Source organism: Ambystoma mexicanum, chromosome 4q, assembly GCF_040938575.1.
Source record: "Ambystoma mexicanum isolate Mex_15411 chromosome 4q, UKY_AmexF1_1, whole genome shotgun sequence".
Classification (NCBI taxonomy): Eukaryota; Metazoa; Chordata; class Amphibia; order Caudata; family Ambystomatidae; genus Ambystoma; species Ambystoma mexicanum.
In genome coordinates this window covers 56,061,786-56,088,843 of record NC_090928.1, presented here as the reverse complement: position 1 = coordinate 56,088,843, position 27,058 = coordinate 56,061,786, and the positions used below count along the sequence as shown (strand labels likewise).

The window sequence follows — 27,058 nt, the reverse complement described above, 5'->3', positions numbered from 1 at the left end:
AGGAAAGTACCGGACAGATCCGGCTGGCGGGTGCAAGGAGCAATGGGGGAAACCCTGAGTAGGAGAAAGGATAAGTGACAGGACAGAGAAGAAAAAAACAGAAAAACTTACTAGAAGCACGAAGGAATAGCAACACAGCGTCTTCACCCATAGAGGAAGCAGGGTTGCAACAAATTGGCGTTACGGACAGACGCGTACTTGTACGCGTCTCTCTCTGGGTGCATAGTGAGCGTGTCGGAAGACTAGACCGCTGCATGCTGATACCGTATTAGCCCCTCTTCCATTGCTTCCACAGTTTCCATGGCGCGTGCGTCATGACAGATGGGCTGTTATCGAGTTGAGCTAACTACAAAATTATTTCTTTCTCGGATAACAAGATTGTAAATTTGCTTGGAGGGTACAAGCACAGATACTTGCTCTAGACCTCAGCCCAAGGACAACCAATATAACACACTAAACTTATTAGCATATATCTAAGTTTGACACCTGGAGGTCCCAACCATAAAGTTCTGCATAAAGACAAATCACATTGGTTTCGACCTCTAAAAGATCCTACTCATGGATGTGAACTTCTTACATCAAAGTGTGTATGAGAGAACTGTTTTCCTCTCTGGGTCCTAGGCGGAAGTATCCACACTCTAGTGTTCACTTCAAGTCTGTCATCCAGAAAATTGCTAAAGGGTCACAAAAATGTACGAAGCTGGTGGCTTTGACAAAGTGCAGTCAGTCCTCCTGTTGGAATTGCTGGTTCAAAATTTCTAGTAAAAACGCGTTTGTTAGGCACACTCATTCTGTATTCAGGAACACAAGATCCCCCCGAAGCGTTTTGAATCCGAGCGCCATTTAGTGTGGAGAGCCTATTTAAGGCGTAATGGCGTTGCTCGTTTAATGCCATTACGCTTTAAAGGTGGCTTTTTTATTTCATAGAATTATGTACCCATTTTACACAAAATATCTTTAGATTTTTAAGACTGTGTCTCCCAAAGGGCAAAGCAGAATGAAGAACAATATGTTGACAGGCATGCATGTTATTGTTACCAGGTTTTATTTAATGTTGCACAGCCACTTGCATTGTGAGGAATAGTTTCTGTTCAATATTCTCTGTGGGTGTCTGGCCTGTAATGCTCTTAAGTTGTTTGCCTCTGTTGTATATACTGCTGTCTAAAAGTGCATGTCATACTTTAACTTATGTAGCTCTTCCTCTTCAAATTACCTTTTCTGACTGTGCAACAACCCTTGCAAATCATGACTCTTAAATGTTGAGTCATTGTGTATGGTAAGGACTAATGATTACTGGCGACTTGTCTTGGCAAACCATAATGCACTTTTGATTTCATTTTTAAAGAAATCCAAAAACCATGGATGACGAGAGCAAGCGGCTTAAAGAGCAGGTAAGTGCTACGAACATACCACCTATTTTATCAAATGTATAAGTGCCATATTGTGATTTTGTTATGCCATTTTTGCATAGTCTGGGGAATGCAAAACTGGCCAAAAAACACGAGCCACAAAGTCAAACACTGACATGTACTGCAACCTTCACTGTGGCATGGCACTGGAAGTCATCTTTTGAAGTATTATTAATCCTTCTGGTAATGTTATTTGTTAATATTCAATGTTTCCAAGACTCTTACCTCCACCTATTGTGGCCAAAGATGGAATTTTACAAATCCATTTCCTACTTTGTCATCCATTTTGTTATGATACTTGAACACCAAAAAGGCAACTATTGACATGATAGGTTATTTATAACGCGCGTAATACCCAGAGGTTTCAAATCGCGGACCCGGGATCAAACTTGTGTTGCTCCGTGTTGTCTTGCTTCCAAGGCGAGCACACTGCTGCTGAGCTAGTCTCCTGAGATTGACCTATTATTTCTGTAGGAGTCAATTACTCTCATAACTTTACACGTGGAAGTATTTGCACTAGAGTTGTATGGCTTCCTTTCCCAAAAACAAAACTGGTGCCAAAAATGGTGCAATTCAGTGTTCTGGTCTTCAGCCACCTATATTCTCACATGTTAAAAGCACTTGTTTCACGAGGCAGGTAGCCGCTTACACTCACCTCATGGGTAAAGTATATTGCTATTGAATTTGGAAACTAAACACTGGGCCTCATTACGACTTTGGAGGTAGCCATGGCGCTATTAGCACCATGGGTGCCTCCAAAATCGTGTCCGGGTCCGGTCTGGTGGAGTGGGGACTTACCGGGACATTCCGCCCTAGGCGGCCCCGGTAAGTTCCCATTCCAAATGCCATTCCCCATTCCCATTTGAGCCTCCATAGGGCTCAATGGGAAGGCGCTAATAACGGGCCCGCTAATTGCGGGCCCGTTATTAGCTCCAAGGTCCCTTAACGGGTCCCATAAAGAACGTGTGGTCAGACCACACGTCCTTTACGGTTCCTGTCAAGGGACCTCGAAATTGGGCGGTAAGGGATTACCGGCACCGGTCTCCTTACCGTTGCCCGGTATCCCTTACCGCCCAACTTGTAATGACCCCCCACTGTCTCTGGTTTATTGTTTATATATTATAAAACTAAGGACAATTCAGTGGATCTTTGATAAAATATGTTGCACTGGTTTAAAAACTCATCTTCTCTCTCTATTTACAGCTTGATGCAGTTCATAAAGAGCTGCGCAAAGTGAAGAACACAGTAAGTATAGTGCTGATTTTCAGAACAATACACAATCTGTTAGTGTTGAAACCTAGCTACAGATGTGCAGCCATAAATATTGTCTGTTATTCACAGAGGGCCCCAGCTATTTAATTTTTGAATGTGCACCATTAAATAGTGAGACCAAGCTTCCCACATTTGTTTACATATATACTTAACAAATTGTAAGATACTTGTAGCCAATTCATTTGCATGCCATAGAACATTATAACATAAAATGCATTTGCACTTGTGTAACTGGTGGCTTCTCAAAACTCGCAATACTAACTAGCCAGGGTAGTGGGCCACTATGGACAGGGATGGCCGCCAATGATGTCCTCCCTGAGAGTGACTGAGGTGGGATCCTGTGCGGCTATTATACTGCAAGGAATGCAATAACCCCCAGGAATTTATGTTAATAGAGCAGTAGAGGAGAGAGAAGTGAGAGTTCACAGTTCTACTAAGTGTCACCCTTCGGCTGAGTTGTTCCATGTGGAATGGAGGCAGGGCCCGTTACAACATAACGGCCATTTTGGGACTCTTCGGGCTATAACGTGCGCCAACGGGCGCACGTACTTAGGCAAGATGGCCACCATGAACAAGATGCAGAACTATCCATGCACAAACATATGAAGGCCCTCACCTTCTCCGCAGCCTATACTACTAGGCTCACCAACCTCAGCAGGACATTTCTATCCACAGACAACTGCCTTACCCTCGCCAAGGCCATCATAGGCAGCAAACTCGATTACTGCAACGTCATTCTTATAGCACCTCATCCAACAATCTTTGAAAACTGCAGATGAATTAAAACAATGCACTCAGGGCCGTCTGGGGCTCGAAATGTTTGGTCCGCATCTCTCATGTTAGATGGGAGAATCACTGGTTGCCAATCAGAGCTCTCATCCAGTTCGAAATCCTCTCGTTAACACATAGATGTGTCCACACTACTGCACCTACCTTTCTCAACCATGGTGTCTCTAAAAGACCTAAACTTCACAGCCTATGCTCCTCTTCCACCCTGACTTTAGCTATCCCTAGATTCTGTCGGGCCCTGCCTCTGGAGTTCCTCTGGAGCTGCCGAACCCCACAGACCCACAAAAGTTCTTGCTTCTCCTGACTTGGTCAGAAATCGGCAGGGACGACAAAAAAAATGTGAATGTTACCATTCCCGCTGGTACTCATTCCACCACATAACCCATAGATCACCACAATACATAAAGCTCCTCTAGAGAAGCCTAGAGGAGAATTTTGCTAAGAATTGGAAAACCACTTGCTTCCTGATTTAAACCAAGGGTTATCAGTTTGTAGTGGAAACTTGAGGATAGGAATAGAGGGATAGGTGAGGAATGATAGCTCAGGGGGGAACCCGATTGTCTTAGAAGCAAGACAATGCAGCACTACACAGGTTCGAATCCCGATCACGCACTTAGAAACCCCATGTTGATATTAAGAGCGTTTTAAAAGAACAATTATAATTATAATAAAGTCTTGGAAAATCTGTTGATTTCAGGAATTGTAGAGGAAAAACAATATGCCTCTGGGTAGCATAGAAACGTTCAGAACTTGTACTGGGTCCTTGCTTAGAGGTGATTCTGCACTTTAAAAAGTTAATATAAAGCGGATCCGGTTTTGACTCTCTGATAACCAAGCCCTATTTAAAGTTCTTTTTAAAATGAGAATCTTTTATTTTCAAGATAAAATACTAAGTCAGCTAAATTCGCATATTAAAAGTAGCACAAGAAATGTGTCCCCAGCCTGCCCAGGAAACGGAAAAGTAATGCGGTCTGTTCAGGGAGGTGCAAGTAAGGTTCCACAAACTTCTTCTCAGCTTACCGAAGTCCTCTTTCTGCTGCCTTCAAAGCACCGCGCAAACTGGACGCTTCCCGGATCCCTGGAGACACGATGCGAAAAGAGGAATCCAATTGGAAAGCTCTGCTTGCTCTATAATAGTGTTCTGAACGTGAGCAAACTAACGCTTGCATGCGTGAATCGATATTAAACTACGCCAACGCCGATGGCTCCCAGGAGAGCTCAAAGCGTTAAGTCCAAGAGAACTGTCAACTCCCCTGACTACCACTAAAATAAATAGTTAAAACAAGATACTATCAATATTATAGTCTAACTGCTAAACCCTAATTAAAACTAAATAATATTATTATTTACTTTTTAGAAAACAAAGTCACAGTTGCTCAGCACGTTCACGTAAGGAGCTTGAAGACTCTGATCTTCTTTACTTTCCTCTTGAAAATGAAAGGCAGTTTAGAAATCTCAGGTTGCCCTTTTTTCTTCTTCAACCAATCAAGGGTTCTGCTCTCTATCTCCATCTTGGACAGGGGAACGGTCAGCCTTCTGAAAGGAGTAAGTTAAGGCCCAAACCAACCCAAGGGAATTTTACCCACAAATGTACTCAGTTCGTGGTAGCTGCCCAATTAGAGGACTGCGTTCAAGTCACATTGTCTTACAGGGGTGTTACAATGTTATCAAGGATGTACAAAAAAAGAGGCCACACAGATGAGGTAACCTAACCCTACAATTCATGGTGTGCGGTAATCTAAACCTATATAATACATGATGTACTAGGAGTGAGAGAACAACCTAATGTTTAACCGGGGACTTGACAATTCACCAGGAAACCACCTTCACGGTCATCGCCCCCACTCTATGGAACGCCCTTCCCTTCCATATCCAAGAAGAACCATCTTACTTAATTTTCAACAAAAAACGAAACACTTGGTTCTTTGACAAATACGACTAATCTGACATTGGGGCTGTTTTTCACCCTCCTTGACTGACTCTTGTATTATCATATATTGTACCGTGCTTGTTCCTCACCTTGTTCATAGCTCTCAACTTACACACTTTTGGCGGGTGTCACCCGCCTTGTAAAGAAGGACTCACCCGCCAAGCCTCCTACATGCCCATTCATTCCAATGGGCGCTCACCCGCCAAAAACAAAATCGGGTGTTTTCACCCACCTTTGCGAAACAAATGGTTGAGAGCTATGCCTTGTTTTTACCCTGCTTGACTCCTTTGCGCTCACTAAGTTGTACCAGCGCCGTGATAATTACAGGATTGGGTGCTGCCAATAAATGCATTAATTAAATAAAGTAGTAGTAGTTTGTCATTTATAGCACCTTTATCCCATTAGTATGGCCTCAACCCGCTTGTTGTGCGAACGCCCTTAGGGGACTGAAATCCAAGATATAGGAAAATTGTCAGGAGGAATAGAATGCATTTGGCCAAGATAGGAAGTTGGGTGGGCTATAGTCTCGTATGTCTTCTGGCATGGAAGTCTTGGCATTAGTAGATTCCATAGTAGCAGGGATCTTTTATGGATTATATTTGGACAGAAAGTATGGGGATCACTCGTGTTGTTAAAAGTGATGCCCTTACCTGTTGAAGGAGTTGACGGCCGACCACTGGAAGGTGGACCCATTGTTGAGAATACCATAGCTATGCACATGGAAATAGCATAACATCAGGAAACCATCATCTTTTACATCATACAAGCTGCCCAATTTCCCATTATATTGTGTATCCCATGGTTGACGCTGCACAACCCCTATATTAATTAGTTTGCACATACTCTGTTTTAGGGCTCAGAATTTTGTTTCTCCAGATGTTTCACTACTTCCTGCATCCTTCGGATTACCTGTTCTGAGAATGACAGACAATCCAAGCACATTACACTTTTGTGTGCCATACCTAAGAAGTAGACCGTTTATCAACTGGTGTTTCAGAAAGAAGCTGTCAAAGCACTCCCACACACAGACCTGAAGATTGTGCCATAGATCTACTCCCGGATACCGGAGTACTGTGAGAAACCTTAAGGTGTCTTGCCCACTAGTCCCTCGGGATATGTCATTCAGGTTGCCAGGACACACAAGTAGGATACCTAGAAGCCCCCCCTTTGCCAACACAAATACTTTCCCATGGACAGTTTATCATGAGTGACAACCAACAAACACCATAGCTGTATAACTGAAGTGTCCCAGCACAAGAGTCAGGCAATTACTGATAATTACACACACCTCACTTCCATCACACTTCCCCATACGGGCAAAAGGCGTAGCACGAAAGCACACAAGGCAAAACGAATTACCCTTGAGCTTTTTGGAGAAGGACTGCTACTATCGAGAGGCCTCGAGAAGAAGAAACATAAGACCGGGAATTACAGCTGAATAACAGTGCAGTGTGTATGAAAGATACACAGGGCCCTCCCGCATTGATAGCCGAGGCGGGGAGAAGCGATTGCTGCCATGGTATAGTCATTGGCTCCGACAACAAAGCGCCAGTGAATTCAGCACAGCTGCTGAGTCGGAGATACTGACAGCAGACCGGACTGTGTTATGCTCAAGGTTGCAAGCAGAAACATTGTATAAGGCAAGATGACTCCTTTGTGAATTAACTTTATGAAACCGGAGTAGGTACCAGATACAGAGTGGTCCGGCGCCAAGTGGGTGCTCGCTTGAAGGTCACTGTTTGGTACCCAACTGAGCGTGTGAGAATTATTGAACTTGAAATCAAAGTAGTCTTGCAACGGGTCAATTTAAATCCTGTGCATATTCGAAAGTCAATGATAACTTATGAACTAAAGTTGGTCTGAGACCGGCTGATGGAGACTAATTATACAAAAGATGATCTGAACCTGAAAGAGGGAGATCCGGGGTGAACCAAGGGTCACCCGAGAAGATATTGCTGTGGCAAATGTGAAACTGACTGAGCTATGCCTGCAAACTAAAATTGGTCTGAGCCCGGTTGAGGGGGATCTGGGGTGGAGAGTGAATCGCCGACTTGAATACTGAAAAGGAACTTTTTCGTTGTTTTTGGTTCATAAGGCCCTCTGAATCAAGAGACATTGAATGTAAGAGACTTGGTCAAAGAAGGTCCTGATGTTGGTAAAAGGACTTGTATCCTTGTGCTGAAGCCCAAGAGTGTGCTATGCTCAAGTGAACCGCCTTGTCTAAAAACATGGGGAAGGGAGGCCAACGCCCTGAACATCCTGACTTATCCTTTTGTGAACACTTCTTTCTTTTTAATGAACATTTCCCCAAACTATATGTAAATTAGCGGTAAGGATTGACAATACTTTTTTTTAAAGTATAGGCCCCTTTATGTTGACTAGACTCCACTAGGACTGCATTATTACTCTTTCACTGGTCATAGCTTGAACCGATCTTAGATTTAGGTTTATATAGGCTTTTTTCACACCCTTGATAAAGTTTGATAAACACCCTTGAGCTGTGGTCTCTTGTGTCTGTCTTACTTTGATACCATGCCTTCCTTACACTGGGAAAACATGAGGGAAGGATGGGGTAAACCATGTTCTAGTCATGAAGAGGACATTGAGGTTATAGTACAAGATGAGGTTGGCAATCTCCGCAGCATGAGCGAATGCTGAGTGAGCTCTGATCATCATCAGGGGGCGTGTATGTGCATGTGATCTGTGAGTGTTAGATGTCAGTAAAAGGGAAATTGATGATGTTTGATAGGGTAGCATGCTGGTGCTGCCCAGGGCACTTGGCAATCCAAACCCTAGCGAGGGTGGGGATGAGTTCCGGATGGAGGAGACACATAGTGATGTCTTTTACCAAGTAGTTGTTTAGCGATCACATTGAAAGTAAAATGCAGATAGGGGGCTCTTGACTTTGGCCCCCCCAAGTCCTGAACAGGCACAAACAGGCTGAGTTCTTTACCTTGTGCTTCCTTCACTGAGGACGCCTGGCATAAAGGATACCTAGGGATGGACACAAGCAGTTTTGAAGTTGGATGACGTTGGGCGTACGGCTACAGGAAGAATCCTGGAAGGTGGGTAGGATTTTGGAAGATGGGAAGAATCCTAATAGTGGATGGCAGCAAGGTCAGAGGACCTGCAGCACCGTTGAGTGTCTAAGGAATGAAGGAGGAAATGGGCCAGGAGCAGAGCCCTATATTCCTCCCACGGTGGTGTGAGGAACACATGGTGGCAACAAGTAAGACAGACATAAGTGATCACAGTTCAAGGGTGTTTATTGAGCAATTAATGCTGTATGCAGGTTGGAAAAACGCCTAATCTAAACCTATATCTAAGATGGGAGCAAGTGTCGACCATCAAATGAAAAATAAGGCAGTCCTAGTGGCGTTGTGTCAACATAAAAAAGGCCTATAATAAGAAACCTATTGCCAAACTTCACAACTAATACAAAAAGTTGTGTGGGATATTTCTCAAGAAAATAAAGAAGTGCTCTCAAATAATATGTCAAGATGTAGTAGCCTGGGCCTCCATTCCCACATTTTGGACATGGGGTAAGATGGGAGCGTGGAGCACAGTACAGTCTCGGGCTTCTCCAGCACGAGACAACAGTTCCAATGACAGCTCACAGGACACACTCTCAAGCTTTCAGCCATCAGGGGCATCGATGGCCATGTCTCTTTTCACTTGAAAGTCTCTTGCCTTCGAGGACCTGACGTGTTCAAATACCAAAGTGAAAGTTCCTTTAACAAATGAAAAGTTTGTTTCCAATGTTTGCTGGGTGATGGCTTCAACCCTGGGTCCTCCTCTTCTGGGCGCTGACCCTTCTTGTATCATATTCCACAGATCTTAATATCTTTTCATACAGTTACAAACACATTGTTTCTTGGGACTTTAGCCTTTGCCCCTCTTGGGATTCACTTCCCTTGTTTCTTCTCACTGCGGGATTCACTTCCCTCTCATTCACTTAGTTTGTAGATCAAAGTCTTTCGATTGTACGGGAATTTTACTAGACCTCCTGTATGACCATTTTGACCTCTTTCAGCGACTCTCCTACGGCCTTCTGGTAACCTGTAGTTTCGCGCAGATGGGGATCGACCAGAGTCTGCTGAATTAGCACCCACCTGGTGCCAGTTTTCAATCTGCAGCTGGCCTCCCCTTAACACTTTTTACAGTTCTTTACACATTTCATTAAACTTGGTTCAAACTTGCCACTTTGTGCTTCTCATTCAACACAGCCCTGTTCTTATCGATTCTCCTCTCGACTCACCGGCTGTGAATACCGTTTGGCTTTTGGCTTTCCTGGAGTCAAGACTAGTACCACTGGCGCGGGAGCTTCCCTCGGTCTTGCTTATCAGCATAGGCTTTCCCCGTGTACTGTTGGCATCTGCTACAAGACACTTGTGCTATTGTTCGCGATCTTAGGCTCTCTTCCACAAAGGTTCCATGGGTCTGCGATGAAAAGGTCAAGGTCACTTCTCTCCTTGCTACCCTCTCGTTTCCTGCCGCCTTTCTCTTCTTGAACTGCTGCGCCTCATTTGCCGTCTCGTTGTGCTGTCGCCGTCTCGTTGTGCTGTCTGCCGTGCTTGTACTGTGCTCTCTGGCTTCACCTTTTATCCCTGTGGGGAAGGGAACGGGCCATAGGGTGTGTGCGATTCTGATCAATTGCCTGACTTTGCCTGACCCTTGTATTGGGACATGTCAGGTAAACGCCTCTGGTATTAGTCCTTTGTGTTGTGCAAAAGTGTTTGTGTTGGAAAAGGAAGGGGGCAGTGGTATAGAATGTTCTATCTGAGAGGAGGGGGAAAAGGTATCAAAGTGTCAGGCTGAGATCCTGGTGTCTGCGGAAGCTGCTGAGCCCCCGACAATACACCCAAAATGTGGCACTCTGAGCTGATACTATAAACTGCTCAGTTTACCTCACTTCCAGCGGAAAGGGGGAAGGGACAAATTAACAAACACCAGGCTGGAAGCTATTAACTAGCTAGTTCTTCACCTGTAGGAAAAACATAAACATATATACACCTTGTTATTCATTGAGTACTATACTAACCTTAATTCTCAATATCCTTTACCAAAATAAGTAAAAACCATACCTGGAACTTCTCTACAGAATGCCCAGAGAAGTGATAGCGGACTAGACTTCCTTACTAGTTGACTTGAATCTCAATGATCATTCAGCCTTCTCAGTAGGTCCATGAATGCGAAATTAACTTTGCAGATATCTTCTAAAAACTCAAGAAGCTTGAACAAAGTCTTAAGTTCATTAAAAGTAAATGGAAGTTCTAGTGTTTCTGGAAAGTTCTTATATTTCTTATTATCTGCCTTTGAAACTTGCGACGAAAAATTTCACGTGGAAATATCTTGCACACACATAAAAATCCAAATTGAGTGTAGAACGTACACGCGCTGAAAACCAAACCGCGGAAAAATGCACACGCGCTTATTCAAGGAGCGAGTAAAAAGCACACGCGAGAATGTCCATTCCGCGGGAAAAATACACACGCGCTTTATCCAAGTAGCGAATAAACGCACATGCGCTGAAGTCTAAACCGCGGGAAAAATCCACACGCGCTTATCCAAGGAGCGAGTAAACGCACACGCGCTGAAGTCTAAACCGTGGGAAAGATCCACACGCGCTTATCCAAGGAGCGAGTAAAAAGCACAAGCGATAATGTCCATTCCGCGGGAAAAATACACACGCGCTTTATCCAAGTAACAAATAAACGCACACGCGCTGAAGTCTAAACCGCGGAAAAAATCCACACGCGCTTATCCAAGGAGCGAGTAAACGCACACGCGCTGAAAACCAACCGCGGGTAGAAAAACACACGCGCTATAGTATCACGTGACACAAAAGAGCTTGCGCTAGATTCTCAAGCGAAGACTTTCACGTGCAGGCTTCTGTTAACGGAAAAACCACGCGCTGAATAGAAATAACGTAGCGTAGCAAAGAAAAACAAACGATAGCACTACCGTTCTATTAAATGTCTTCATATGAGCTTGAAAATCAATTTAACTCTTCAACAAGAACATTAGATAAAGAGTTTTGAGTTTTAAAAGAACTTATCTTGTGAAGAGTCTTGGAAACTTATTTTCTTAGGCAACTTGAAATCTTCTTACTCCTGTCCTGTGCCAAAACGAACTCCATAAAGATTCCTGCTTACTTTCCAAAGAAGCCGCTCGACTGCTTGAAACTTGAAACCCCTGAACAAGATAAGCAGGAGCAGCTTAGTACACGACCTCTCAGCTGGGCAAAGACGATGAAAGGCAGTTTAGAATGTTCACTGTCTTCCCTATAAACAATCACCAGCCAATTAGAATTTAGACTGAGGACCTCCATCTTGGCTTGGGACATTCTCCATAGACTGCAATGAATGTTAAGGGCAAAATTGGCTGTTTTAAAATTAAACTCCATAAAAACTTCCCAAAACCTTTCTATACTAAATCTCCCCAGACCCAATGTAATTGAGAATATGCCACTGTAACCTGACAGTACCTGACACAAAGGAAGGGGAATACCGCATCTCACCCGTCGGTCTCCCACTCCCCGAGGACCCCCATCCAGGTGATCCTCCCTCACTGGTCCACCCCCAGGAACTGGATCCAATAGCGATGGCTGTGTCCTGGCCACCTGGATGACAGATCCCCGGGGACTAGATAGGGAGACACCTTCAGGTTTCTCACAGTGGGTGGAGTTAGGGTGCAGCTACAGGAAGAATGGGAAGCATCCTTGAAGGCCAGAATGCAACTAGACTCCAGAGAGTGGGTGGCTGAAAGGTCAGGGGAGCTGCTGCTCCTATGAGGGCACAGGGAATGAAGGAGGCAGATGGCTGGGAGGAGAGGCTTATATTCCTCCCAAGGTGGGTGGAGTTAGAGGTGCAGATATAGGAAGGCAGCAAGAAGCCTGGAAGTTGGGAAGCTGGAAAAAATACTCGAAGGCCGGGAGGCAGAAAAAATCCAGAGAATGGGCAGCTGCAAGGTCTCGGGAGTTGCTTCTCTGATGTGTGTCCAGGGAATGAAGGAGACAGTAGGCCAGGAGCAATGCCAGGAGTTAGGGGGGCAGCCAAAGTAAGACAGGAAGAATCCAGTTGAGAAGGCAGGTGGAATCCTAGAAGACATAGAGACTCCAGAGAGTGGGTGGCGGCAAGGTCAGGGGACCTGCTGTTCCAATGTGTGTCCAGGCAATGAAGGAGACAGTCGGCCAAGAGCAAAGCTCTGTGTTCTTCCCAAGGTGGGTGGGGTTCGGGGCGCGGCCACACGAAGTCAGGAAGAATCCAGACAGGAAGGATCCTGGAAGCAAGCATCAGCAAGGTTCCAGGGACCTGCTGCTCCACTTTGTATCCAGGAAATGTTGTGTGATCTAATCAGAATATGAGTACACCTACTTGCATGCTCATGACACAGTACAATATAATGTCTCCTCTGATCCCAACCTGCCTTTTCACTATATTGTATTATATTTTGTCTGTCTATTGAGAGAAACCTGAGAGCGTCCTCACATCTGCCCCCCTTGGATCCCCTTTTCAAGTTGCCAGCGAAAGGCCATCGCTTTTGGATCCTGACCCTGGGGGCGGAGAACCGAAGGAGGATCACCAGGGTGGAGGATCCTTAGGGATTGGGGAGAGGACGTCCCTAAGAGAGCTGGTATTCCCCTTTCCCATTCCATGATAAACCCGCAATCCCAGAAGCATTTGTAGGATGTTGTTATCCTTTTTCCGATGATCAAGGTAACATCAGGAAGAATTATAAATCTCAGAGACACTGAAGGAGGGGTAAGAGAGAGGAGGTGGCTCAAAGGCGGGACATGGTATCCCTGTTCTCTGTTGAGGAACAACTTAGGCCTACCCCGGCCTTTGTAGGCTACTGTAGAACAGCTCCCCTCACTTCCCCACATTTGACATTTGAAAGTACTGGGATGAAGAAGAGGAGACTAGAGTAATGAACGCTACACCTTTATTTCACCCCACGATACTGGGACGAGGAAGATGCCTGCAAAGAACTGTGAGGGTCAGGCATGTCCCTTTAACTAGGGTCTGGCAAATCTGATGGTGAACCCACACTGGGTTACAGGTGTATAAATAGAAGCCTGTGAAACAACATGGAGAGAGATAGGGAGGCCTGTATGGAAGCTGCCAGCAGGGGACCCGTGTTGTGAGGAGGAAGCCGTGTTGGGGCCTGACAGGAAGCCAAGACGCTGGCTGAAGCCCAAGAAAACTGTGGAGCCCCAGAGCAGATGAGCCGTTGGATTACCGCAAGAATGGAACCCCTCTGTGTGCAGTGCTGTGTGTAGCAGTATCTGCGGGCAAGCAGGAAGAAGACAGCGCCATCCGCATCTGTGTGGAAGAGACACCAGAAGTGCGATCGGGGTTCGCAGGAGCCAGTACGACAACCGGCAAAACAAGAGGAAGGCAACCAGAGCTGCCAGAGAGGACGCCAGAGACCATTGAGTGTCAGGGTAGTCGACCTGAGCCAGGGCGCCTCTAGAGCACTGCGCATGAGTAACGCAGTGCCGGTTAAGACTTATTAAATGCCGAGCGGGCTCAAAACTTGAAACCACGCCAAACCACATACATTGAATACCGAAATTGAGTGCAAACTTGAAACCATGCTGAAAAACATATATTGAATACCGATATTAATGAAAATTGAAACTTAAGCCAAACTAGGCATATTGAATACAGAACCTTATGTTTTATGGGCATTGCTAAAGCCAAACAGAAGTCAAGAAAAAAGTACCAATTTCAAAAGCATTATACAGAAAATAGTGCAAGTGTGTAGAAGTGTAACAAAAGGTGGGGTATAAACTAGACCACCAGAAAGTGAACTTTATAACTGGAAACTTTGTGACAAGGGCAAAGCCTGGCAAGAGAGGTGTGAAAAGTAGGGCCCAAGAAAAGGCTAACTGGGAGAGACCAGGAAAGTGAAAAGTTGCCCCTAAAGTGAACAGGCTGAGACTTGGCAAATGAATGTGAATCTGTTCTCTGGAACAAGTGCAGAGTAACTTGTGTGAACTGGACAGCTTGGGGTTTCCTGGATGCGCGGCCTGGGATGGGTGGACTGTGTGTTCTGACAACTGCGCCTAGACTAGTGAGCGCTAAATAAGGAAAACTAAAAGACATTGTGAAAGAGACCAAGGAGAAGCAGTATAAGCAGACTGGTGAGGCTAACCAGAGGGTGCTATGTTAAAGTCTTGGGGAAGGGAACCCTGAGACTTGATAGACTACAAGTGCTGTCTTGAGGATGGAGCCTCAATACCTCTTTGCCTTGGAACTGTGTTGCTTGAGACTTGGAAAAGGTAATCTTAAGACTCTGTGAACTTTCTTGAACTTGGGGAAGGGAAGCTGAAGAAGAAGCTAAGAGCTGGTACAAAGCTCAGAACTTTATGTTGAACACTACTTCTTTAATTATCGACATCCCTACACATTGTTTAGTTTTAGTTGTGAGGGCAAGGACAGGTTTTAGACACAGACAGACTTTTCAGTTGAACTCTTTGACTCAGACTGCCCTTACTTTTCTAAGATAGGCCTTCTACCATCCTGATATTTCATTTAATAAATCCTCTTATTTTGAACTTTTCTGTTTTCTGTGTCTTACTTCATGACGCCTTCACACTGTGTATAACCTCTGAAAAAATACATTAATTTGATAAAAAATGAAAAGACCTTTTTCCTGTTTCCTGTGACAAAAACCCCTGCCTGATTTTGCTGGTAGATGGGGTTGAAGATGACACCAAGGTGTTTTCGCCTCACAGGATGGTGAGGGCGGCCAGAGTGTAGGAGGGAAGGAGGAAGGTAGAGTCCCAATGAGAAGGATCTCAGTCTTACTGGCATTAAGGCAGTGTAGCATGCCTAAACAGTAGACAGCCAGGAATAAGAGGAGGAAGCAGAGGAGCGAAGCTTAAAGGAGAGTTGCGTGTCATCCACATAACACTGGAAATTAGGAGAGAAGACAGAGGTCAAATGGGTCCAAGCTATGAGTTTGGGCTAGAAAGGACTCGGGGAGCAGTGGTAAGGAGGAGATAAGAGGCTGGAGGAGAGCCCCAGGGGGCTGGGGAAAGTAGACCAAGGGGAGTGAGGAAAAGAAATACCTAGGAGGTTAGAGAAGAAAAGACTGAAGAGCCTGGGAAGTGAAAGACCCAGAAGGAGGGGAAGTAAAAGATCCAAAGGACAGGGAACGGAACCCAAATGGCTGGGATGAAAAAGACCTTGAAGGAGGGGTTGCAAGAGATGCAGAGAGCTGGGAAAAGACCAAAAGGGCTGTGAAAGAAATGCAGGAAGGTGGGAAAGGTAAGGCCTAAGAGACTGGGAAGAGAAAGACCATTAACGAATAGACCCCAAAGGGCAGGAGCTACACAAACCTGCTGGTTGGGAAGAGGGAGAACCTCCTGGCTGAGTAAATAATATCCAGATGAGGGGACAGAGAGCAGGAAGCAGAGAAATCCAGGAGGATTGTAGGATTCTTGGAAAGCAGAGATTCATTCAAAGTCTGAGCAGAGGAGGAAGAACTGTTTGCCAAAGAGTGGACAGTGAGGAGAAATGGAGTAAGGAGAGGGAAATACGGAAAGAGGAGAATCTGTTTTCAGAAGAGTTATTGAAAGATGCGAAGGGGGAGAAAAATCAAAGGGGAACAGATGAAGTGTTAGAGAGAAAGGACAAGAAGCTTAGGAGAATTCTTTAAACTAGGCTACGGACAAAGTTGAGCATTAGAGAGATCCCTGCCAAAAGTTCCCCACCTAATTGCTGTCTTTACATCAGATCCAGCACCTGGGTGTGGTCAATGTGAAACACTCCCAAAGCTGAGCATATCTCAAGCACAGACTGCTGAGCTGCCAATAAAAGAACAGCCGAGTCCCCATCACAGCAATCTGAGCATACTTGAGTATGAAATGTTATGTTATGTTAAGTTGATTTATACCATGCACTGCTGCCATGTTGATGGTCTCCAGGCGCACACGTTACTCTGTAAAGAAAAGTGGGCAGATTGGTTAGCGAGGGAGAGAGGGATAGGATAGATGTAACTGACATCTGTGCGTGTGAGATTTCTGGATGTGCTTTTGTTTTGTGCGCTAGCCTTTTTGTGTCCCAAAGGGCGGCATCCAGTGTTTCACTTGTTTGTTGTCTGAGGTGATTGGGTTTGTAGCTTGGTTAGAGTGATGTGCGGTTGGCAGTTTTTTTGGGGTGTGGGGGGGGTTCATTCTCTAGCCCTCTGGGTGCGTGTTGAAGGTGAGGATTGTTGTGTGGGAGAGAAGTGGTTAGTGGGTTTTGGTTGCTCTCTGGTTACGTATAGTTATGTTATTGTTTTACATTCTGAATGTATCCCTTGTTTTCCTTGGTTTCAGGTTTATGGTTTGTAGAAGTAGGGATTGTATGGATTAGGCGGTCCGTTCATGGGGCGTTTGTTAAATGGTTGGTCAGTGATCTTGGTGAGTTGAAAAAACAGGTTTTTAGACGTTTCCTGAAGGTGATCTTCTGTCGTTCTGAAGGATAGAGTTCCATAGTTTGGCTATCAGATGAAAAGGCAGTTCCTCAGAATGTTCTTTTCTCATAGTGTCTTGTTTCTATTTGGAGGTCAGTGCTAGATCTTAAAGTCTCACCTTGGTTGGTATCGGGTGATTTTCGTTTGGATGAATTTGGTTCCTTCTCTGTGTAGTGATTTACGGGCAAAGCAGAAGGCTTTGAATTTGACATGTTTCTTTTCTAGTAGCCAGTGTAGACTTCATAGGGTTGGTGTGATATGGTCTCTTCAAAGTCATCTCAGGAGTAGTCTTGCTGCCGTATTTTGAATATGTTGTCATTTTTTGGTGCAGCAGTCAGACTTTCCCAGGTATAGACTATTTGTGTAGTCTATCCTTGATTATACTAAGGAGATCATTATGAGTGTTCTGTGTGCAAAGGTGAGGTAAGAGAGGACCCCTCTTATTAATAGGAGGAGGTAAAAGCATTTTTTAGCCATTACATTGACTTGTGGTTCCAAGGTGAGGCCTTTGTGAGGATTCCCATATTTATTATCACTGTTGACGTTTCCAGTTGGGTTCCCATAACTGGGGGCCATGTGAGAGGTGTCTGTGTTGGACTGTTTTCTTGTGAGGGGATTCATATTTTTGTTTTGGTTGAGTTTACTTTGGGATTGTTGTTTGCCATCCAGGTGTTTTTACCAATGCAGCTTTTATTGAGGGCGTTGTCAGGTTCGTTGTTGTTCATTATCTTGAAGATGAGTTTGGTGTCCTCTGCCTAGTATTTATTTATTTTATTTATTGAATAGTTTTTTACAACACACCTAATACCGTACCTGCGTTCGGTCTCTAAGCACGGATCCGGGATCCGAACCACTGTTGCTCTGCATTGTCTTGCTTACAAGACCAGTGCGTTGCCCCTGTGCTATCCTCTGTTGAGGGCTGTCAGTCCATGGGATTGAATGAGTTTAATTAGGGTGAGTCATATAGAGGTTGATGTCAGGAATCTGTCAGGTAAGGACAAAGGCAGTGAATATGGCAAGGGATATATGCACGATATCACACAGTGATTAGCTTGAGTCAACAACATACATACAGGAACCAAGACTCAGGTATACTAAAACACAGGAGTGCAAACAAAGTGTGACAACAATACAAATATATGAAAAGGGATGTGGGGTAAGCACTTAGATACTCCTTATGACTGCAAGGAAAGTCGGCAAGCTCCTACCCACAATTGCTATTACAGGTTCTGACAGCGCTAAGCCCACGTAAAGGGCAAGCAACGACAGATCTGTGATCGAACACTCTTGATGGTATTAAATAAGGAAACTTTAAAACAATACTCACGAGGACGAGAAATACCAATTGAATGTCAGCAAGCCCACGAACCCTGTTGATCAAACAGGGACCCTGAAAGGCTGTAACAGCAATGGGAGGATAACTAAATACATAAGACTCAAGACAAGGGGCAAGTAGGAATAGTGACTACAGAATAGTGAGAAAAACATAGGCATTCACACAGGAGCTAGCTAACAACTGAACACCACACCTAATGGTCAATGGACAGTATATGCAGAGGTGCAAGGGAAAACATGGAATGGATTCCAAGAAAAGTAAAGGAACAGGAGCAGGGAAAATTACAAGGGCAAACTTTCCCCACCCCACCAAGGAAAAGGGCAGAAGGTTAATCTAATAAGAGGAAAGACTAAAGCATCAAGGTATACAGCAGCAAAGGACAAGTCAGAGAAATATAGAACATAGGCAAACTGGGCTGCACCAAAGGGAAAAGCACTGAGAAATGCTGCCTGCAAACAGGGGAAAACAAGGGAAATCTGAGATGCAGAAATCAATTAAGCACATAAATTCAAAATTCAAGGATAAGGAACAAGCAATGGAAATTTGGAACTAGGCACAAGGCTAAGAACCAGGAACAAGGGACCAGTCAGAAACAGGAACACTGCAACAATGACCAGTGCTGGACTGAAGCAAACTGAGGCTTTTAAACCTGAGGCTTTTAAACCTGCTTAGCGAGCACACGCCGCAGGTGTGCAGCTTGCTGCACCTGCAGCCACAGGTGTTGCCTATCCTCCACCCAGCCTTGTCCTGCAAGGGTGGAGATGAAGCAGTGGGCCAGGAATTCTGGGAAGCATAGTCATTTGTTTAAAGCAGCATACTGGCTGGCAAAAACCTGGAATGGATCCGGAAGGGAAGTAGTTTGGCAAATAAGGATTTAGCGCTCCCAATTCATCACAGCATTGTAGCATAAGGTTCGGAAGGAATGTCCAGTAGGGAATAAACCCCAAATCATGCCCCCAAGTGGTGGGAACGGGAGCAAAGGAAGCGGATCGTGACAGTATGCCCCCTCCTATGGCCGTCCTCTGGTGCCCGCCACCCACACGAGGCATCTTCTTTCCATGATAGGAGTGCTTTTTCTTTGGAGGCGGCACTGATGGAAATGGTGGCCTGTGGGCAAAGGCAGATGGACTGGAATGCATAGAATCAGGTTGCAGACTAGAAGAGTCATAGGCAGGCTTCTGGTGAGGAAGATACTCATGGGTCGAAGAAATGCATGAAGGACTTGCAGGATCTGAAGCAGAGTTGGAAGGCCCAGGAAACTCAGTTACTGAGAGCGGGCACTTCTAAGTCCTTGAGGAGGAAGGCAGGCTAGTGCAACATGCATTAGACAATGGTAGGTGCTCTGTTAGCCTTTCTGTCGAAAGCAGACATGCGGGAGGTGAGGAAATTGCAGGCATGCTGGCAAAAGTCTCAGATTCTGATTCTGCATTTTCGGGAGGCTCTGATGTTAAAGTCAAGCAGTTGGGAGAATTGTCTGGTGTAAAAGTCAGGCACTCTGGTGATCCCCCTGAAGCATAAGAAGGGCAGTCTGGACGTTATTCAGCAGTAAATGGTTGGGATTCAGGAGGAATCTCTGGAGCTGAAGAAACTGCTGCAGGATCTGACGGTGTAGACTGGTATACCGCTGATATTGGCAGCGAGGCTAGGCAGGATACAGTTGTCTCATGAACTGAAAGCAGACAAGCGGTAGACTCTGGGACTGAAGACATGCACTTAGGATGGACTGCCAGAGGCTCTATGGCTGAAGAGTGATATTCTGGATGGGTCGCTGTAGCTGAAGACAAACATGTCAAGGACTTTGGGACTGACCACGTGCATGGTGGAGGCTCTTGAGTAAATGGCAGACATGGCAGGGGTTCATTGATTGAAGACACAAGTGCCTCAGATGACTGCAGAGCTGTGAACTGAATCATAGAAGAGTCACTGGTTGTAGGAGGACAGACTGAAGTCGACAGACACATTTGTGGTTCAGGAATGGAAGGCACCTTTAGGGCAGTAGACTCCTTGGCACCAGTAACCAAAGACCGAGCTGTACCCTTGCAGTCCCTTTCCTTAGTGGATGACACAGAGTCTCTTTCTTTGTAGTAGTCAAAATCAACCAGAGGGATCACCATAGTAAAGTCTCTGTTAATAAGGATTTCATCAATTGTCCATTCATCTGTCTTGGTTTCTGAAAATGGCAGATTAACAAACAACAGTTCAGGAATCGCCTGCCCGGTTTTTGGTTCTATATACTGTGGAATGGGTCCATCAGAACATGAAATCTGTTCTGTCTCTGACTGTTCGTTGTGACCAAAATTGGCAGAAGGAAGAGAGAACACAGAGGTAGCATTGTTTTCCACATCAGCTTGAACATCTACTTCAGTCTCAGCATCTGGATCAAGAGCAGAGCCTAAGCCTACTGTAGTGACCGATTCGGTGTATGCCGCCATTGTGGATTGTGTTTGGAAATCGGAATCTTGCATGTGTGCAGGTTCAGAGTTATGGCGGGCTGTTACACTGGAAATCGTTGGTGAAGTAGTGGCTTGTAAATATTCAGCTAACTGCAATCCCTGACAAACAGCAGGACACATGTCATAAACTGAGCCCTGTTTAAACTGTACACTGCTATCAGTAGGCACAGTGGAAGGCATGGTGGTATCAGGGCTGGATCCTGCACTAGCAATCTGGATGTGCACCGATTGTACATTGTCATTTACTGCTTGCAGGTTCTGTGACTTATTCTCTCTCTTACCAACTTGGTCTATGTGTCCTGTAAGCAAACTATTGACATTGGACCTCTTGACATAGGGACTACAGTATGTACTTGTGCAGAGGAGTATGCTATAGACTCAGGGTAGAAGACAGAAATTATGCAAGGAAACCCTCCATTCTTTATGTTTGTATCATGAAACTGTTCAATCTGAGGTGAAGCATAACTGGAATCATGGGGTTCGACACGAGAGGTACTCTTGTGTAATAAGCCTAACAGTGTGTTGTTTTCTGCTACTAAGGCTTGTGCTGACATAGAATCTGTGTCAGAATGAAAGACAGAACTGGGATCAGGCAAAGTAAGATGGGCCATCCTGTGGGAAAAATACTCTGCACGTAAATGCCCATTAGTGACAAGGAGTTCATTTATGTCAGGACTAGTGATGTGATTGTCACAGGTAAATGTAGGGGAAACTTTCCGTACAAATTTGTTACAGGCCTTGCTGTCTTTCTTTCTTAAATATGCCATATTCAATGGGAATAGGTGGCTGGTCATTCTGTCAGGAATCTGTCAGGTAAGGACAAAGGCAGTGAATATGGCAAGGGATATATGCACGATATCACACACGGAATAGCTTGAGTCAACAACATACATACAGGAACCAAGACTGAGGTATACTATAACCCAGGAGTGCAAACAAAGTGTGACAACAATACAAATATATGAAAAGGGATGTGGGGTAAGCACTTAGATACTCCTTATGACTGCAAGGAAAGTTGGCAAGCTCCTACCCACAATTGCTATTACATGTTCTGACAGCGCTAAGCCCACGTAGAGGGCAAGCAACGACAGATCTGTGATCTAACACTCTTGATGGTATTAAATAAGGAATCTTAAAAACAATACTCACGAGGACGAGAAATACCACTTGAATGTCAGCAAGCCCACGAAACCTGTTGAACAAACAGGGACCCCGAAAGGCTGTAACAGCAATGGGAGGATAACTAAATACATAAGACTCAAGACAAGGGGCAAGTAGTAATATTGATTACAGAATAGTGAGGAAAACATAGGTATTCACACAGAATCTAGCTAACAACCGAACACCACACCTCAATGGTCAATGGACAGTATATGCAGAGGTGCAAGGGAAAACATGGAATGGATTCCAAGAAAAGTAAAGGAACAGGAGCAGGGAAAACGAAATTACAAGGGCAAACTTTCCCCACCCCACCAAGGAAAAGGGCAGAAGGCTAATCTAAAAAGAGGAAAGACTAAAGCATCAAGGTATACAGCAGCAAAGGACAAGTCAGAGAAATATAGAACATAGGCAAACTGGGCTGCACCAAAGGGAAAAGCACTGAGAAATGCTGCCTGCAAACAGGGGAAAACAGAAGGGAAATCTGAGATGCAGAAATCAATTAAGCACATAAATTCAAAATCCAAGGATAAGGAACAAGCAATGGAAATTTGGAACTAGGCACAAGGCTAAGAACCAGGAACAAGGGACCAGTCAGAAACAGGAATACTGCAACAATGACCAGTGCTGGACTGAAGCAAACTGAGGCTTTTAAACCTGAGGCTTTTAAACCTGCTTAGCGAGCACACGCCGCAGGTGTGCAGCTTGCTGCACCTGCAGCCACAAGTGTTGCCTATCCTCCACCCAGCCTTGTCCTGCAAGGGTGGAGATGAAGCAGTGGGCCAGGCATTCTGGGAAGCATAGTCATTTGATTAAAGCAGCATACTGGCTGGCAAAAACCTGGAATGGATACGGAAGGGAAGTAGTTTGGCAAATAAGGATGTTGCACTCCCAATTCATCACAGCATTGTAGCATAAGGTTCGGAAGGAATGTCCAGTAGGGAATAAACCCCAAATCATGCCCCCAAATGGTGGGAACGGGAGCGAAGGAAGCGGATCGTGACAGGTGAAGAGAAGTGGGAGAGGATTTTCTAGTTTGTGGTCCTGTTTTGCGTTCCCTTAGTTCATCTGCGAACCATTGTGCTGTGATTTTTTCTGGTGTTGGTTTGAAGAGTTTTAAGCGTGTTAGTTGGTGAAACATGTCTGTAATCCCGGTGTGAAGGTTCTCTTCAATTGTGTCTAGTGTCATTTTGTTTAGGTGGGAGGTGTCTGATTGTAGCTTCTGATATTTGTCTTAAACTTTCAAGATCAAGTCCTCTGACATTTCTTTTATTTGTCACCAGCAGTTGTGGATTTTTGGGCATCATGTGCCTCAGGCTTTTAACAGTGAAAAGGATCATATGCTGGCCACTTCATATGATTGGTACTGTTGGGGTGGCCGTAGAAAATCCATCCTTGCAAAAAGTTACATCTAGTGTGTGTCCAGCTCTGTGAGTGGGTCTGTTCACTATTTGTTTGAGATGAAGAGTTTTCAATGGGCGCTGAGGGAGTTTGTTGTGGTTTCGTGTTCTCTTTCAAACCAGATGTTGAAGTCTCATAGAACAAATATGTTATCATGTTTTGTAGAAAGGTTGGCTATGACATCAGTGAGTTTTGCTGCAAAATGATGGTTATAGGTGGGAAGGAAGTGTTAGTCACATTGGTCGTTGAGCTTGAGGTTGACCTTGTGGTTGACTAGGAGTGATTCACAGTCTTCTATGTCTGTTGAGGGTAGTGGTGAGGACCTGATGTGTGCTAGAGCGATTCCCCCTCCTCTTCAGGTTTCTCTGTTAGATTGTAATTGTTGGGTATGGCTTCATGAGCAATTACTTTGTAGCTGTCTGAGAGCCATGGTTCTGTGAAGAATAGAGCATCTGTACCGTCTTCACTTAGGAGGTCATACAATTTCTGTTTTGTGCTTTGCCATAGATCACAAATTGAGTAGGCTACAGTGTGGTGTGTGCGGTTTTGCTTGTTCTTTGTTAGGAGTTGTTTCTGGTGTTTCGGCAGGAGCGGAATTCATCGGTCCTTCGACTCTAATGGGCTGGCCTGTTTATTGTCGGGTGTGCAGTTGTCTCATCTGTCCCTTCATTGAGGAGTTCCATTAGGTTGCGTGGTGGGCTTCTCTGTTCCGAGCCATTGTAATTGGATGCTTGGTTGTCTTGATGGTGTTTTTTTCCCCAATCTCTGGTAATGTAAGGGGAACGGGTGGCAAAGGCTTCCAGTCTAACTCTTGTTCGTCTAGATGTCTTTCTGATACTGTTTTCTCGTTGCTGGGTTCTCTGCGTGTTGTGGTCTGTGGTTTGATAGTATAGTGGGGTCTGATTTAGTGTTCCCTGGGACCTTTGTTGATTTCTGTTGTGCTTGGAATGTAGGTGGAGAGGTAGCGGGAGATGTGTGATGTCTTTGTTAGAGTCTTAGGGCCTGATCACGACTTGGCCGCCGGCGGTAATAGCCCTACCGCCGAACTCCCCGGCGCTAATAGCGCCGGATCACGAGTTCGGCAGTAAAGTAATTCTCCATTCCCCATTGAGCCCATTCGGGAATGCCCCATTCCCCATTGGGTTCAATGGGGAATTATCACGCTCTTACCGCCGGCGGATTTCCTGCCGGCGGTAATAGCGCAGATTTTTGGCAGATTTCCCCCCGCTCAGAGCTGTGGCGAAATCCGCCAAAGCCCTGATTCGGCGGACCCTTAAATACGGCGGTATTAGCGCTACCGCCGGATTTAAGGGTTACCGCCGAAGTCGTGATCAGGCCCACAGTCTGGATGTGTTATTTGTTTAGTGGGTGTTGGCGATTTAGAGGTGTTTTGAATTCCAGTTGGTTACTCTTGTTGTTCGTTGGTGTGGTTTCTTTTGTATTTTTTGTTCGGTTTTCTGTCCTCGTTGCTTTATCCTTCTTGTATCGGGGCATCTTTGTAGATGTGGATGTGTTGTGATTGTTGTGGGTCGTTGGTCTATTGTTGTTGTCGTTGTTCTGCGTTAAGCTGTTCCGGTGGTAGGCTTTCTGGTTTGGGGGGGTTAGCTGATGTTGATAGGTCCTGTTGGTTCAAATTGCACAGGTTATACTGTGTTCTTGGGTATATACAAAACCGAGTCAACAGCGTTTGTTGACATGACATCTGCATCAATGGCCCAGTGATGCATATGGCAGAACATTCATTGCTGTCACCTGACTGCTGCTCATACTGAGGGTAGGAATCCAAGGCTAACATGGAGTTCACAACACATCTCTGCTGTTCTTAGTGAGACTAATTATATTTTCAATTATGCAATTTCCCAACGTTTTGTGGAAGACTCCCACCACAAACCTGGTTACTGCATTGAGTGTTCAGTGATATTAATACCTGCAGGAAATGTAACAGGGCCTTCAATGGCTACAAATGGGAGCATAGCTTAGCTAGTGAAGTACTCGCCACAAATCTGGGGCCAGCCTGCACTTGACAGGTTTAAATCACAGCAGAGACAACTCAGCTAGTTATCCTATTGGTGTTCTTTTATTTTCTGGCACACACAATGTTATGGTCTTTAACATGGCTTATAAAAGCGTGCCTGGCCTCAAACGTCCCCGTAAGACTGATGGTCACATATACTCTTTCTCTAATCACCCATTTAGCCCAACCTCTGGCAAGCCTTGCCCCTGCCACACGCGCTCTGCCAAGACTCCATGGCCCTCATTACAACCCAGGCGTTAAGGGGTTGGCGGCGCCGTTAAACTCTTAACGCCTGATTACGAGGTCCCTTTGCGGGTTGGAGACTTTAACGCCTGCTTTTTGCAGGCGTTAAAAACCAACCCGCAACGGGACCTTGGTGCTAAGTACGGTGCCGCAATTTGCGGCACCGTACTTAGCGCCTTCCCCATTCCCATTGAGCCCTATGGAGCAAAAATGGGAATGGGGAAGGGCCATGGCGGCATGGGGAATTACCGCCCCGCCAACCTTGGAATGGGGCGGTAATTCCCCAATCCGCCATGGCGGAGTCGGTAAATTACCGGCATTGGACCATGGTGCTATTAGCATCATGGTCCAACGCCAGGGTCGTAATGAGGGCCCATGTCCTGACGATGAGTACCGTTTTTCCAAATGCCATAATTACAGCACCGACTACAGCCATGTCATCACTTTGTGCATCCACACTTTTACCCACGAAAACCCGTCAATCATCAAGTTTATTTCAGATTTGTTTCCATAAAACACATAATAAAAACAGCAATACATTATTAATAATAAGATCATAACACTGAAATTTTGTATCTCAACTAAAAGTAGGTGCTAACAAAAATGACATTAAGAAATAGTGTACAAGAAACAATGTCATTAATCAGGCCTTCCCCTACAGCAATTTGCCTCTCCTTATCCAAACCTTCCTCAAAAAGCTTGCGAGTGTAAAATCTACAGACATATTAGTTGACACTAATAAAAACATGGCCGGTCGATAGTGTCTCAGCCCATTGTCTCTTGAGTATTCCGACCAGTAGCCTTTTCCTAAAATCAGTATACAGAGGACAGCAAAAAACAAGATGAGTCAAGGTCTCACTATCCCCATAAAGGCAGCAACTGTTTAAAACATCAGATGGGTTCTTCGTCCACTTAACAAATGACGGCCTTTATTGGGAGAATAATCAGCCTAGCCCACGTGAGAAAAAAAACCTGCTTTGAATACAAGTAACATGTAAAAGATAAGCAGCAGGATCCCCACACCTCTATAGGAGATAATGCAACATAATCTTTCACTTGAGGTTTCAGAAGCATAGCATCCTCTCTAATCGCCTCCTAGGATTGCAACACTTTAATCTTTAACTTTACTTTAGAAACAAATTTAAACCTATCAGTGTTTTCAAAGTAGCAAGCCATAAAATGGTGGTTTCATAAATGTTTAATGTTACATAGCCAACCCACTTTGTCATATCCACCTAGGGAGAATACATTCTGTATCAAATCTTTGGTCAGAGTGCCATGTTGTCCATCCCAAAGGGCTTTCCAAACGAGCTGGCCCATCAGAAAAATGATATTGGAGAAGTATCTGGTGGCTGTTTCAGTGTGCATTGAGTACACCAACGTTGAGGAGGGAACCATTAAAAAGTGTGAAAGAAAATAGTTCTTCACTCTCTGGACACGGTCACCCTGCAACTTCTCATATCACCAAATTTCATAACCGTAGCTTCAAGCAGGTATCGCTTTGCCCCTGTAGGTAGTAAGCATATGCTCCACAGAGCTATGGCTTAATATCCTAGAAATTCTGAAAATGCCACCTACAGTTTGGTG

General features: G+C 44.9%; 1 protein-coding gene across 1 annotated transcript in view; it reads left to right on the top strand.

The window, feature by feature from the left end:
• The window catches only part of LOC138467193 (tropomyosin alpha-1 chain-like), a 996,954-nt gene that overhangs the window by 132,667 nt on the left and 837,229 nt on the right, over positions 1-27,058 (top strand). The window contains exons 3-4 of the mRNA XM_069607248.1: positions 1,346-1,391; positions 2,613-2,654. Coding sequence (XP_069463349.1) covers positions 1,359-1,391; positions 2,613-2,654 — 75 coding nt within the window. The 5' untranslated portion in view covers positions 1,346-1,358. The remainder of the gene's footprint in view (positions 1-1,345; positions 1,392-2,612; positions 2,655-27,058) is intronic.